General features: G+C 38.1%; 1 protein-coding gene across 1 annotated transcript in view; it reads right to left on the bottom strand.

Annotated features, from left to right (window-relative positions):
- Positions 1-15,350, bottom strand: part of LOC309717447 (semaphorin-7A) — a 41,267-nt gene that overhangs the window by 7,711 nt on the left and 18,206 nt on the right. The window contains exons 6-11 of the mRNA XM_082552037.1: positions 12,560-12,667; positions 12,163-12,302; positions 11,236-11,414; positions 7,720-7,828; positions 7,328-7,538; positions 144-259 (exon numbers count right to left, since the gene is read on the bottom strand). Coding sequence (XP_082408163.1) covers positions 144-259; positions 7,328-7,538; positions 7,720-7,828; positions 11,236-11,414; positions 12,163-12,302; positions 12,560-12,667 — 863 coding nt within the window. The remainder of the gene's footprint in view (positions 1-143; positions 260-7,327; positions 7,539-7,719; positions 7,829-11,235; positions 11,415-12,162; positions 12,303-12,559; positions 12,668-15,350) is intronic.

Below are 15,350 nucleotides of genomic sequence, written 5' to 3'. Positions count from 1 at the left end.
CCAGCTCTAGTACAATTAATTTTCTTTGAATGTTTCACAGGCTGTGGCCGTTCCTAGCATAGCCCAAGCCCTAATGCATATTTATAATGACAAATGTAGCTAAAATCACATTCTACCACACAAATCAACATAATTACTCATACCTTTTGGGTATCAATAGCCATGTTTAGAACAGGGCCTTCATTGTGAAACAGAGAGTATTGAGATATGATGAAGACATCCTCACTGGTATGAAGAACTTTGAGAATTTTGCCTTGTTCTGTATAAGACAAAGGAGAAAAGAGGAAACGATTACATATGAAAAAGCCACACATTCTTTGTGGTATTTTCTTTTTCAATTTCTTTGTTAAAACTGAGTTCCAGCCCCTGTTATGCTTCTGTTGAGGTTTTATGACAGATAGGTGGTCCAAATACAAAATGGCAGATAAGAATTTCAGCTCAAAAATAGCTTTTCTTTAGTTGAACTGTGCAAAATGATTACCTGGAAAAATAACGTAATACAGGAAGTCATGTTACCAATGGTGATGTAACCTTAAATGTCTGAGTTCTATGGGCAGCAGGGGAAATCAACCCAGAGGTTTGGATTCTGAATGAATTTTGGATCGGTTTCATAACTTAGGCACTTTGTTTTGTTCTTCATAAAAATGTCACAGCTTTTAGTAACCGAGAACATTTAGTATCCCCTCTGGATACTAAATGTTCAAAAGCAAAGGATGCAGTTTCGCATTAAAAGTACATTTCTTGCAAACTGAGCTGAAACATTTTGGCCATAACACAGACTTATGGTAAATTTCAATTTATTGCCCCGGGTTTGCACAAATCAGGTTCCAAATGGTCTGTCCTTATTAATTAAACACATTACATCAACATGCATCAGTAGAACACAATGCCATTTGGCATTAATAAGGTCTTATAAGGGCCACATGTCAACATTTTGTTTGAAGACTTGCATTATTTCAACTTTATTCTTACATATCTCATCATGCATATCTCATCCTCTATGAAACTACCACTCAGCAATCCTCATGCCAGATAGTATTCCAACATCAAAAAGAACATGGATTAAAAACAGCCAGTGGCTGTCGGAAGATTAATCCTCCAATATATAATAATAATTACTGCAAGTTTAATGAGTTCAAGAATGAGACAAGAAGTCATACTTTTAAGCAACTTTCAAATTTGAGCTTTTAGTGTGAAAATGCTTCTGCAAGCCTCGATTTATTATTGTTCTATTACTATGAGCCACCGAATTTGCTGCAAAACAACTTACTTCTACTAAACATCTGTTTTTCTCATTACTGCTGCGTACAATAACACAGAGCTCGAGTGAAAATGCACTGAATGTGTTTTTTGTATTTCATTAACTGTATCCTTGCTACTAACTGTTAGCTGCTCTCTCTTCTTTTGGATTGTCTGCATTTGTGTTTCCAACATGGAAAGGGGATTTTTATTGCTGCACAAATGAGCAAAGTCATGTTCACAGCACATCGTCCATGTAAATACTTGATCCAACTGTCACTTAGAGCGAAGGAAGTAAGCCCTATTTGGAGGATTTAGTACACCATTCTTTAGCTTTGCTAATTTATGTTGGTTAATAATGTTGCTTTGCATTCAGCTTGAGTTTGAAAACTGACAAGTCACTATTCTAGCTTTGAGCCACTTTGATTTGTACAATCAGGTTACACTACTAAACAGCCAAGTTTTTCATAATCTCTTCTGCATATTTTCCTTGTTTTTAGTTCTTTTTTTGCTGCAAACTGTTTCATAAAAATTGAAATGTAAATGTTCTACCCTCAGTGCAGTACATGCACTTCGATGGGCCTTTGTTGATGCCAGAAAACAAAACAGTTCAAACTTGTTTTATTCTTTTGTTGCATCTTTTTTTCCTCTCTCAATGTTTTTTCTCCCTACTGTGAAAATGTGATTACTGTGATACCTTATTTTTTTTCTCACATCCTGAATGCTCCTTCTGTGAGGCTCTTTCTCATTTATAATTAGACAGGCAGGTTCTTGCTGCCGCTTGGACTTCCTTTGTCCTCAAACTGCCTCGTCTCTTTTTCATAAACTTCAAATCTTTTATCCCCTGTTGTCAAAGATAACATTTCATATTTTATCTAATTTATTCTTATGTGGTTCTTTAATCCCGTCAAATGCTATTTTCAGCTCCTTTATCTAAACAGTGTATATCAGCACAAAGACAGCCGCAAGATATTCTGAGGGGGAAAAGGGTGACAGTGCTGAACTCAGTGGCATCTGTTGAGTAAATCAGTTTTTTTCTTGTTATATTTAGCTTTTTCAGATGAGGTTTGCTGACACATCATACTCATTTACTGTAAATTCTTATCCCAGTACCCTTTTAAAACTTTGCAGTTATGTGCACCTATTATATAAAAGCTTTCCAGGTATGATAACGATAATTAAAATGGGCCTGTTTTTGGTAACAAGATTGAACTCTCTTCTCTCTAAGTTACAATACATTCAGTACATTCACTTCCCCAGATTGTTTTTCTAGTCAGATAGCTCATTGGTCTGTGTCTTACCTTTAAGTTACTGACACATCGTGTGCCACTGTCTTAACAGAAAATAACATAAAGTCATCTTGAAACAGATGACATTTCTTCCATCCCTCAAGGGAGATTTCTGCTATATCACCTCGATGACTGAAATGGTCCAGGCAGTTCTGCATCTTGTAGTGTTCACTATGTCACTGAGGTAAAGCAGGAAAACAAATCTTTCACTACTGTCCTTTAGCTTTGCTCCATTTCAAGTAGTCCCCTGTAACAAAGGCTAAATGCTCCACTTTTTCCACTGCCTCTCAAAGGTTGCGATCTATTTTTCCTTTGTTGCTTTTTTGGGCTATTGAACTTCAGGGGCCAATTGCAGCTCACTTTTCCTTCTCTCCCCTTTGTATACATGAATAACACTGAGTCTATATGTCTTTATAGATATCAGAATATCTCAGGAATGTTTTTCATATTGAAGAAACTTCTACGGTTTTTAGGCAGGATAAAACAAAGAGAGTTCTTTGTGAACAAATGATTCTTGGGGTAGTAATCACATCCATCATAAGCTTCCCTTGCCATAACTACAGTCTTTCTTAAACATTAACATCTTTGAATTCCCTCATTTAAAACTCATCCAAAACTGCTAACTTTTATTGTCTGCTTACATGAGCAGAAAAGGTACAGAGAGAATACTTTAAAACACTGGGCTTGGAGAGTGAAACCCGTGTTCATTCATCATTTTTCTGAATCAATTATGCAATTCGGGCATCATGGTGGAACAGTAGTTGTTGCCTCACAGCAAGAACATCCTGGGTTCAAAACCACCAACTCTCCACGTGTTTTTGGATTAATTGGTGATTCTAAATTCCCAATAGGTGTGAATATGAGTGTGAATGATCGGGAATGATCTATCTCTCTGTGTTAGCCCTGTGACAGACTGGCAACCTGTTTAGGATGTATCCTACCTCTCGCCCTATTGGAGCTGGAATAGTTTTCAGCCCTCTTTTCCACCCTGAATTGGAGAAGTGGAAGTGTCCATCACAGAGAGAGAGAGAGACAACCATTCATTCTCACATTCACACCTTCAGCTAATTTAGAATCACTATTGGGCAGGGATAGCTCAGTAGGTAAAGTGGTCGCCCCATGATCGGAAGGTCGGCGGTTCGAATCCACTTAACGGCTACCCTGAGGTACCCCTGAGCAAGGTACCGTCCCTACACACTGCTCCCCGGGCGCCTGCTTAGTGGGCTGCCCACTGCTTCACTGAGTGAATGGGTCAAATGCAGAGAAAAACAAGTAATTTCCCCATGGGGATCAATAAAGTATCCATTATTATTATTATCACCAATTAACCTTACATGCATGTCTGTGGATTATGGGAGGAAGCTGGAGTACCTAGAGAGAACCCAGAAAGGCACAGGGAGAACATCGAACTCTGCACAGAAAGGTCCCAGCTGGCAGCTTAGTTTGAACTGTGAACTTTCCTGCTGTGAGGTGACAGTGATAACTGTCCCAGTGTGTCTTAAAACGGTGCTATTGAATCTTACAGTGGATTCGACAGAATTTCTTTGTGTCAGTTTTCACATTTAAACTCTGGCCTTAATGTGTTTCCTTCTAAGGTGTTAGTGTTCGTGCCTTTATTAGTTTCTTTTGCCTTGTTTTCGGTTCAGAGTGTTAGTTTTCTATCATGTTTTGTTTTAGTTCCGCTTCCTACATTTCTCTGTCTGACTTCGTGTCTATTTTCATATTGACTGAGTATTTTGTTCTTCTGTGTCTTAGATTAAGTTACAATTTTTGGTTTAGTAAACAGCTTTTGCTTGACTCCTCCGCATTCTGCATTCTGGGTCTACTGTTTTACTCTCCACACAGCTATGTTGAGACAGTTTTTCTGCTGAAGGGGTTATTTGATCTCTCCTTTTACGCCTGATGCCTCAGCAACTTTCAAAGAGTCAGTTTCCCGCCACCTTAGCTTTGTTTCATTCAGATTGGGATCAGGCTGCAGCTGCCCTTGGCCAAGACTTTGACTTTTATCTTAAATGCAGCCCTGGCTCTTGGTTTCTTCTCTACATGTAGCTAAGACTGTGGGATACATTTTTTAAATTCCATCAATTAGGTTACTACTAAAACGGCATCCAAATCCACACACAGGAGCTAGAGACAACATTTTGTCTATTCCAAGTAATTTTCGTCCTTGTGAAAACCCAGCACCTACTGTACATTATCAAACTCAACCCCTGGCTGAGATTTGGGTACATTATCTATACCACTCTAGCACTACAATAACTCTGCTGTATGAAAGCAGATTTGCAGCAGCTTGCAGAAAATATCCTGTTACAGTTATTGAAGTAGCCAGTTATTATATGCATAAATTTTGTTGAAATATTTGTTGGCTAGAGATCAAAAGACTAAGAAACTCACTCTGTCAAAAACTGTTGTGTTTTGTCAGTTTATATCTTATAGTGTAGTCCCACTGAGACTAGTTACATGGGTTTAAAAAGCAAAATATACAGTGCACTATTTAGCTAATTAGGAGTTGGGCACCACCCTGTCAGCTTGTTCTAGGTCAACATGTTAAAGGGAGTTCAATTAGCCTTCAAATACATCACTTTGGCAAAGAGCTGTGACTAGAATAAACAAGAGGTTGGTGCAGAAATTAGATGAGAGGAAGTTGAGTAAGTGATGTTTTCCACTTCCATAGAAACTGCCATCAAATTGGTGTTTTGCATAACAGCAACAAGAGTCTTGTCGTTCTACTTGAGCCTTTAAGTGTGAGTGGGAGTGCTAAATCCCTCCCTCTCTTCACTTTAATTCCCATGGTCTTTTAAACCCTAATTTTTGTTTCTGACCTATTGCCAACAACCTAACTGGTTGTTATTTTGTTGCTGTTGTTGCAATGTTTTCTTTTGATTGCTTCTGTACAATTTCTCTTTGTATAATTAAAAAAAACAAAAAACAAAAACTTTTCATCAGACGATCCTTTTTCTAAATACTTTAGCATATGTCTGTGTTCTCAGTCATGTCATTTTAGATTGAATCAAAGTGGTTGTTTGGTCTGCTTTGGACTTTGAATTGCAGCATTCTTATCAAACTAAATGAATTTGTCCAAACAATAGCAAATACAACATAACAGATTTAAAGCAAACTAACAAAGTGTACAACAAAGTGTAAATGCCAGCTTCAGCTGGTCTTCCGCTCACTCCTTACTGGGAGTAATTATATTGAACATTGCAGCACTCGTGGTGTTTTTTGTCCTGCCTACTAATTATTGCTTTGCTTTTCTTTTTGTTTTTTAAGCTCAGCTTTGTAAGATATTTTTAATTTAAATGATTTTTTCATTTAAGAAGAACTTTGCACATAATTAAATTAAAGCAAGGTAAATGAGGCAGAATAAGTTAAATAAGACTTACCAGGGTTTTTACCAAGAAAGACTAATGTCTGAAGAAAATGCCTCTCTATGATTCCATTGTCTGTGGTTTCGAGGTGGACATGCGCTCATCACTTGTACCCCTTTTATTAAATTAAGACTGTAACAATGCAACTACCCAACTATGCATGAGCTGCCTGTCTTCTTCACTCACTAAAGACTGAATTATTTTAAGAAGGCAGCTTCTCACCATCATTTACACAGATACAAGAGCATGTATGAAATAATTTATGCAGACTGATGAGCTTGACGGGATACACAGAATGAATATTTATCCAGCAGTCTGAGGTGGAGGTGATGCAATATTAAACAGAAGGGAAAATGAACGCTCTTAAACGACAATTCAGAAGTGATCACAAAGGGAATCTGAAAATTGTAAAAGCTGAACTGTAACATATAACCTGTGTTGTAATGGATAACACAAGCTCTGTTCTGCATGCCAATTACTGTCCCTGAAAGTAAAAACAAGAAACAGGAAATATTTTGTCAGTAGGAAACAGCAGTACAATGTGTTCCCACAGCCTCAGATACCAGTGTGACTCAAACTGCTCTACTTTCTTTTTAGGCCACCATAGAGACCCATTGCTGCTCATAGCTCACCATCCTTTCCCTCCTATTACTGGCACAGTTTGTAGAGCTCATAGTGAGAGGAAATTAATCTGCCTTTTTTAATACCACCAGAAAAGCTTTATGAATGACAAGCACATATACACTGCAGCAGTCACAATTTGCACTTTGAAAGATGACACTCACTCATCTTTGGTGAACTTGAGTGGTGAGACACTCATGGACACACGAGCATATGACTTGTGATGGTTGCCATAGTGATCTCCCTTAGGCACAACACAATTTTTCCAGTAACTGCTATGGGAAGCAGCAGCTCAGAATTGCTGCTTTGATCAAATAGAAATAGTCTTGTGAAGGCTATGGATTGTTTGACTAGATTTTGAGAAGAAAATATTTTGACAGTTTGTCAGTTTTTCACATTTAATATTCACAGCTTGTATTGAGAATTTAAGAATATCTTAGCGGTAATTTTTTTAAATCATATTTTAGTCTGTGTTTGTTTTTCGTTTCTAATCTAGTGTTGCATGTTGAACCGGGACAGTAGAGAGTGGCTAATATGCAAATGCCGCTCATCAGAAGCAGTATTTGAAGTGAAGCGCAGAATATTATATTGTAAAGAAAAACAATTCTTAAGGAAAGGACTGCAGAGGTAAATGTAAATACTACTGATGTGGGGACAGTGCAGCTAAAGAACAGAAAATAGCTACTCATTAGTTGCTTTCAGATAGCTAACAAAACCCTTTAGCATGACAAGAGACATTGTAAGCTAACAACACACATAACAACACACAAGCACATGTGCTTGTACATAAACACACACTCAGACACACACCTGTTCCAAGGTAAAGAACGCTGTAGTGTTCATCGTTAACTGCCCGTACGATGTCCGCCACTGTATGTGTGATTTGGTCATCTGAGGGCAGGTCAAGTGGAGCCACACCAACAGGCCGGATCACATCCTCAATTTCTGGGTGGTATCTCATCACCCCAAGAGTTTTCACATTGTTTTGATTCTCCGCTGCTCCGGGGGTTTTGCGGAGACACTAAGGGAAAAAGTGACGAACTCTATTCCGATGGACTCCAAATAATTTATTTTGTATTGAGTCATTCCTTTATAAATAACACCTGAATTATATTTAAAAATATGAATTAACTCATTACATTTTTTGCACTGGGCTTTAATTAAAAAAATAGCAGGATTGATGGTTGTTAGGTTTTACTTACAGTCCCAGGGCGTGTGCCAGTGAGTTGACCGCTGTAGCCCTTCAGCTTAGATGTGGAGAAGGCCTGTTCAGTATCTTCAATGGAGTAGGCACAGATCACTGTTCTGCCCCTGAACAAAAGCAAGGAAGGAGTAATTACAACCACAATAAAGGCATGGAAAATGGCTTTTAAGTAGAAGACAAGAAGTTTGAGTCTGTGTCTGAGGTCAATGTATTATAGATACAACATTTCAAGTAATTATATTAATTGTACAAAGACTTAAAATTGCTACAGTTTATGTTTTCCGACTTTTCTCCTTTGTCTCCTTTGTCTTCAGTGAATCCACATTCACTGAATTTGATAATATTTGTCACTACCACATAGTCAGTAACTGCTCCCCTATAATACCTTCCAACTCTAACTCTTTTGTTTTAAATATCGCTGTAAGTGAGCTTTAATCACGGCTATACAAATATACACACATTCAGCGCAGACTTGGGTTGAGCTTAAACTTAAGTTTGTGTTTGTTACCAAATTATTGTGTTGATGTTGTAATTAAACCTGGAACAAAAGAGGGTATTTGTGTTTGCACCTAGCTCATGGCTGTACAGGGAGTGCAGAATTATTAGGCAAGTTGTATTTTTGAGGAATAATTTTATTATTGAACAACAACCATGTTCACAATGAACCCAAAAAACTCATTAATATCAAAGCTGAATGTTTTTGGAAGTAGTTTTTAGTTTGTTTTTAGTTTTAGCTATTTTAGGGGGATATCTGTGTGTGCAGGTGACTATTACTGTGCATAATTATTAGGCAACTTAACAAAAAACAAATATATACCCATTTCAATTATTTATTTTTACCAGTGAAACCAATATAACATCTCCACATTCACAAATATACATTTCTGACATTCAAAAACAAATCAGCGACCAATATAGCCACCTTTCTTTGCAAGGACACTCAAAAGCCTGCCATCCATGGATTCTGTCAGTGTTTTGATCTGTTCACCATCAACATTGCGTGCAGCAGCAACCACAGCCTCCCAGACACTGTTCAGAGAGGTGTACTGTTTTCCCTCCTTGTAAATCTCACATTTGATGATGGACCACAGGTTCTCAATGGGGTTCAGATCAGGTGAACAAGGAGGCCATGTCATTAGTTTTTCTTCTTTTATACCCTTTCTTGCCAGCCACACTGTGGAGTACTTGGACGCGTGTGATGGAGCATTGTCCTGCATGAAAATCATGTTTTTCTTGAAGGATGCAGACTTCTTCCTGTACCACTGCTTGAAGAAGGTGTCTTCCAGAAACTGGCAGTAGGACTGGGAGTTGAGCTTGACTCCATCCTCAACCCGAAAAGGCCCCACAAGCTCATCTTTGATGATACCAGCCCAAACCAGTACTCCACCTCCACCTTGCTGGCGTCTGAGTCGGACTGGAGCTCTCTGCCCTTTACCAATCCAGCCACGGGCCCATCCATCTGGCCCATCAAGACTCACTCTCATTTCATCAGTCCATAAAACCTTAGAAAAATCAGTCTTGAGATATTTCTTGGCCCAGTCTTGACGTTTCAGCTTGTGTGTCTTGTTCAGTGGTGGTCGTCTTTCAGCCTTTCTTACCTTGGCCATGTCTCTGAGTATTGCACACCTTGTGCTTTTGGGCACTCCAGTGATGTTGCAGCTCTGAAATATGGCCAAACTGGTGGCAAGTGGCATCTTGGCAGCTGCACGCTTGACTTTTCTCAGTTCATGGGCAGTTATTTTGCGCCTTGGTTTTTCCACACGCTTCTTGCGACCCTGTTGACTATTTTGAATGAAACGCTTGATTGTTCGATGATCACGCTTCAGAAGCTTGGCAATTTTGTGACTGCTGCATCCCTCTGCAAGATATCTCGCTATTTTTGACTTTTCTGAGCCTGTCAAGTCCTTCTTTTGACCCATTTTGCCAAAGGAAAGGAAGTTGCCTAATAATTATGCACACCTAATATAGGGTGTTGATGTCATTAGACCACACCCCTTCTCATTACAGAGATACACATCACCTAATATGCTTAATTGGTAGTAGGCTTTCGAGCCTATACAGCTTGGAGTAAGACAACATGCATGAAGAGGATGATGTGGACAAAATACTCATTTGCCTAATAATTCTGCACTCCCTGTATAGATCGGTTGTTCAGTATTATAGCCCAATCCTCACAAAGAGCTTTGTATTTCATTAGAGTGTTTAATCTAATACAGGGCATTTGTCAATTAATGATTTGATTAAATGCTTATCACATTTACACTGAGCAAGCCTATACAACTACACTTTTTATAATTAAGGTTGTAAAATGTCTATAATACTTTAAATAAGGGCAGTCACTATATATTGTTCATGTTTAGCTGATATATGGATCCATATACGTTACAGTTTGCAAACTTGTGTGCATTATTTTGGAATTTCCTTTGCACTAAATTTAATATGAGCAACAATTAATGTATGCCTCCAGCGGTTTATGATATTGTTTTGTGTATGGCAACTGATATCTCTGGAATGGAATATGCATTTACCGAAAACTATTTAACGGACTTGGAATCCAACACAAATTTTCTGTTGAAGTTAAAAGGAAAGAAAATGTTCTCTGGCAAGAACATTTCTTGCAAATGTGTGGTATGTGGTGTGTACTGTGTGGGTGGAGAAATGTAGGTTACTTTGTTATGTTATACATCTGCTTCATTTTATTTTCCCTTCATTTTTATTTTATTTTTATTTTTATTTTCCTAAAAGCTTGATCAGTACGTGATCACACGATCTTCCTCTTTTCATGGATGTATGGATGTAATAAAGGAGGACATGCAAAGGAGTGGTGTGACAGAGGATGCTAGGGATGGGTGAGATGGAAGCAGATGATCTGCTGTGGCAAACCCTAAAGAAAGCAGTGAGGAGAAGGAGGCAGAGGAGGAGGAGAAGATGATGAAGACAATCACAAAGATGAAGGAGATGATGATGCTGATGATGATTATGACTGGTCCGATACTGACCAAAAAAGCTGGATCAAATATCGGTGACAATAAGCTGATCCATAAGCTAACATCAGAGCGACAGCAGTTTGGATTACTTCATGCTGCTACACCAGCAGCTTCTATTTGTATGTTTATTTATTTATTTATTTATTACTTAACTGTAAACTGTGGTCAAAGTGAGCTGGCAAGAATAAAAAAGATCCAGTGCTGTCTCTCAAGAGCTCTTTCATTTTCACTCTATGTTCAATCAGCGAGCTTATATAAGAAGCTAGAAGGATGTTGGTTTGATATAACACTTGTTATGCTAACATAGGGTTCTTATCAACACCACGTTATGTAACTATTTCACTTCTGCTATCTCCTTTGATGTTATTCTACAGTGGATTCAATTGTTACATTTTATTTTATAAGATGGGAAAATTGAGCTTAATATTTCTTTGCACTTGAAAGATAAATTCCCATCTCTTCCTCACAGTGAGGGATATGCCAGATCTGGAATCAGAAAAAAGCAGGATCGGGTAATTCATACTTACCATGCATTGGAAAAGAGGCCATACAGAACCCCAGCCCTTTTATCCTGAGCAGTCAGTACTACTGCCTGCTTCAAGTTGTTGTACTGTTGCTGAGTGTTTCCTGCACCGCACATCACCCGTGCCTTCAAGAAGGTGGTCCAAGAGTCTGCCATCAGATTTTTGACACCCCCTTCATCAACCTTGAAATATAAATAAAGACGGTCATAACAATGTCCTGAAGGTGATTTTTTTCCTTTGAATTTTGGTCTGAAACCAGAACAAAATTAAAGTGTCCTCTGCAAAGATATTGTCCTCTAATCCAGGCCACCAGCAATCCTTTTCTCTTCTCTCTGTCAGTTTGGGAAAGAGTAATTTTGCTTGAATATACAGGATGGTCCTGTAACCTATAGTACACAGTACACAGGTGGGCACATCAAATCTAGCTTTTTAAAACTTGCCCTCTAACAGATTTCTTTTAACTGAATTATGTGCATTCGGCAAAGTGGGACACAAGACAGAGCCACTGAACAAGCAGTCAGCAAACACATTAATGCTGTTTATTGTAACTGAACATGCACACCAACTGATGGAGAAGGGTGGACTAGCTCTCCTAAAAGTCACCTCCACAATATTCTAAAGCTGTCTGTGGAAGGATATTACTTAATTATGAATTACTAAGCACTTGGCAGGAGTCTTTGAGCCTTTGAGTTAAAGTTTCTGCTCAGTAAAGAGAGACTGGTCAGGACTTATTATGATGTTCTAGTTTGACACACTTTCCTAACTCCTAATTGCAACGGTAATCAATGAAAGCCTCAATGTTTTTCTTTAACCATCAATAATTTCATTAAGGATTATTTATTTTGAAATTCATTTAACAATCAATTGAGTGAGTCAGTCAGGAATCACATAGGAGAGCAGAAAATTTCCAAAAATGAGCAGGATGTTTACCATGCATATTCGGCCTATGCGAGCCCTGTATGGCTCCTCGTCCACTCTGGCTGTCTTGTTGAATTCACTGAAGAAAAAGTAGATTTCCTCCTTGTATTTTTCTGAGGAGGGGATTATAGATGCTCCAGCAAACTGTGGATCTGATAATGAGGCAGATAAGCAACACTTGATTATTTTACATAATAACATATTTTATTAGTGAAAAAAAAGAATTGGGAGAATCAGTAGCTGTGTAAACGGTTAGTCACAGTAGTTAGATTTCTGAGAGTGAATACACCTACATGTTTTTTCCCAAGGGAATAATAGTAGATGATTTACAGACAGAACCACCCACCATCTCCATATGCATTAGTCTAAACCTGTACGGTTTCTGCGTGACTTCCCTCCTCCTACTCACTTAACAGCCAAACGTTCTCTGTCTTCAGGAGTTTCTGGGAGCCAAACGTACGCCGTATCGAGCCGGAATGACCTTCTACCGACGACATAGCAGAATACAGACTCCCATCTGAGATGGCGAGGAAGAAAAATGGACAAGAAAATAGAGGGTGAACAGTGGGTAAAAAAAATAGAAGGCATACTGCGAGCTTGATGGATTTGTACAAGGCTCAAGGGGAGAGGAAGAGAGATTGGAGTGACACAAGAAAAAGAGTGACTGAGAAAGATACAGAGAAGAGAACATTAAACAGAAAGCAGGGGAGTCGAGAAAAAAAAGAGGATCAGGGGACAAAGACAGAATTTAAAAAAAAAACCAGGGGAGAGAAAGAAAAGCCAGAGCAAAGAAGACATCAAGCCAGAATAGCTCACTGCACTGATGAGCAGCTACCAATCACCAAACCCCAGTTAGAGCTCCGTCTCCATAGCAATGCAGAGGGGAGCATTTGAAATCATGGCACTAACATCTTAATTAGGATTGATCTTTATTTGAATGCTGCTCAGCTCAAGCAAAGGGCCGGCTCGTTGCTTCCACAATCGATCCCAATCTGAAAGAGCATCCTGCAGTGCGACCTCTCACTGATTTGAGTGTTTCTTCAAACAACCCCTCTGAAGAGTGCGGTTTAACAAATAGTGTCTCTCATCAGGCAGTATGACCAATAAAATGTTAGTTTAATTAGAAACATCTCTATTATGTTAATGTGATCCCAAATAACCGCACAACCAGGAGCTCTATTTGTTGGGGAATGAAGCGGGGCATTTAGGTCTTGTAAATCAGTCTCATGAAACGGGTGAATTATATCACCGAAATTTGCCTTTGATTTAGGAGAAATACAAATTAAGAGCATTACAGTTCATTAGCAGATCTGCATTTTCACCAAATATGAACTGGGATTGCCACTCAAGAGGGTATGTAGAAATCCATCATCGCTGCTATGAACAGAGATGAGATAATTGGAGAAAAACAATAAATAAATAAATTCACTCACATAACAGACACTCACTGGTCTGTGGATGTTTAATTATGTGCATGATCTATTAAGGCACAGGAATACACATTAAACTCTCCATTTTCAAACAATTTTGAAACCTTTTGAGCATAGTTGGTGGTAGCAAGAAGACATGAGCTTTTCAGGGTGTCAGATGCAGCACTTTACATCAATGCTTTAGTGTTTGTGTCCTCTTTTACGTGCACCTAAATGCTATAGGTATTATTGTGTAAGTAAACTCATTAAGTGATTGATGTGGTGAATGCCATGTTCATTCAACTGCCTTCCACTAAGCGTTACTTTTAACTATATAAAATTGATTGAAATGACTTATGTTGCTCAACTGTGATGGATAAAAACATACAAAAAACATTTAACAGCTTTAAGTGCTGGAGGCATTAAATTAATAAATCATTACTTTCATTACTTCCTTTATTGATTTATCATTAATTCTTTAATTAATGGATGACATATATTCTAAGGCTGGCTAATTAGTTTTACTTTTATAACCTCAAAACCAATATACTGGCCTATGGCTCCTGTCCACATATAGCATTTTATTAATGACTGGCACATGGTGACAATGATAAATTGCACAGTAAGCTTTATATAATACATTATGTGGTTGCACAAGTGGGTCTGTACTTGTTAGATTGGAGTCATTAGAAATGAGTCATGATTTATTTTTGTTCAAAAGTGTTATGCTGAAGAAACTATTTAAAATGTGAACAATAAGGAATCAACCCAGATGGTAATTATTCATTCTTAAAGTACAATAATAGTTTCAAACCTATTTGCATTTACGTCATTTTGATGGCGCAAACTGAACAGAAGACTCAGATTTAATCCAGACACCATGTGCTCTAGAAAAGTAACACATTGGCTTTTAAAATCTGCAAACACATCAGTCCTGTAAAGCACTGACTCTTTAAAACACTGTGAGGTACTTCAGATAAAAGCATTCACTCATTTGCATTACATGAATAGAGGTTGATAATAAGAGACAGATGGCTCCTGGGAGTCAGAGGCACACAAGTGTCACACTGCTGCTCCTGTCGCAAATGAGCAAAGTTAATATAAAGATTTGAAGGTGGCTTTGTTCTAAAATAAGATCTTTGGCAAAGCTGTCACTTTGCCATAGAAAGTAAGAGTCCCTCGTACAAAAATGAACCGAGTGAGATTTGAGAAAAAAAACAAAAAACAATAACATTAATTCATCATTACTACCAGTTTCTTCTTTTATTATCCCAAAAGAATGATCACTGGGGATAAGCAGTGAAGTTGCGCACCCATAGTTGTTTTAACCTTTTATTATGGTTTTTGCTGTTCTGCTCATGTTTTATGCCTTTTATTCATTTTGTTAGTTGAATTTATACCTCATGTGAGCTGGTATGTCATCGTTTTTTTGTTTTTTAAATACATCTTTCATTTATTCTTCTGTACAGCACTTAGTGGTCGTGGTTGTTTTAAAGGCATTTCTAAAATCAGTTGTCAGCCACAGCCACAGCCAGGCTATTCTACTTTTAAAAAACAAAACCAAACCCAAAACAACCCACAATCTCGTTGTACATGTACAATGACAATAAAGGGCTATTCTATTCTATTCTATTCTATTCTCAAAACCAGAAGCCTCAAGATGCCCAAAGGCCAAATGATTAATCCCAAGGTCAACTTGTGATGTAAGCTATATCGAATTTTCATGAATAGCTGCCGGATGTCAATAATTATTAACAGGTCACATTTATTCTTCAGATCTTTATTAAAATT

Source organism: Aulonocara stuartgranti (assembly GCF_965226115.1).
Source record: "Aulonocara stuartgranti genome assembly, chromosome: 11".
NCBI classification, from domain to species: Eukaryota; Metazoa; Chordata; class Actinopteri; order Cichliformes; family Cichlidae; genus Aulonocara; species Aulonocara stuartgranti.
This window is presented reverse-complemented; position numbering and strand designations above follow the sequence as displayed.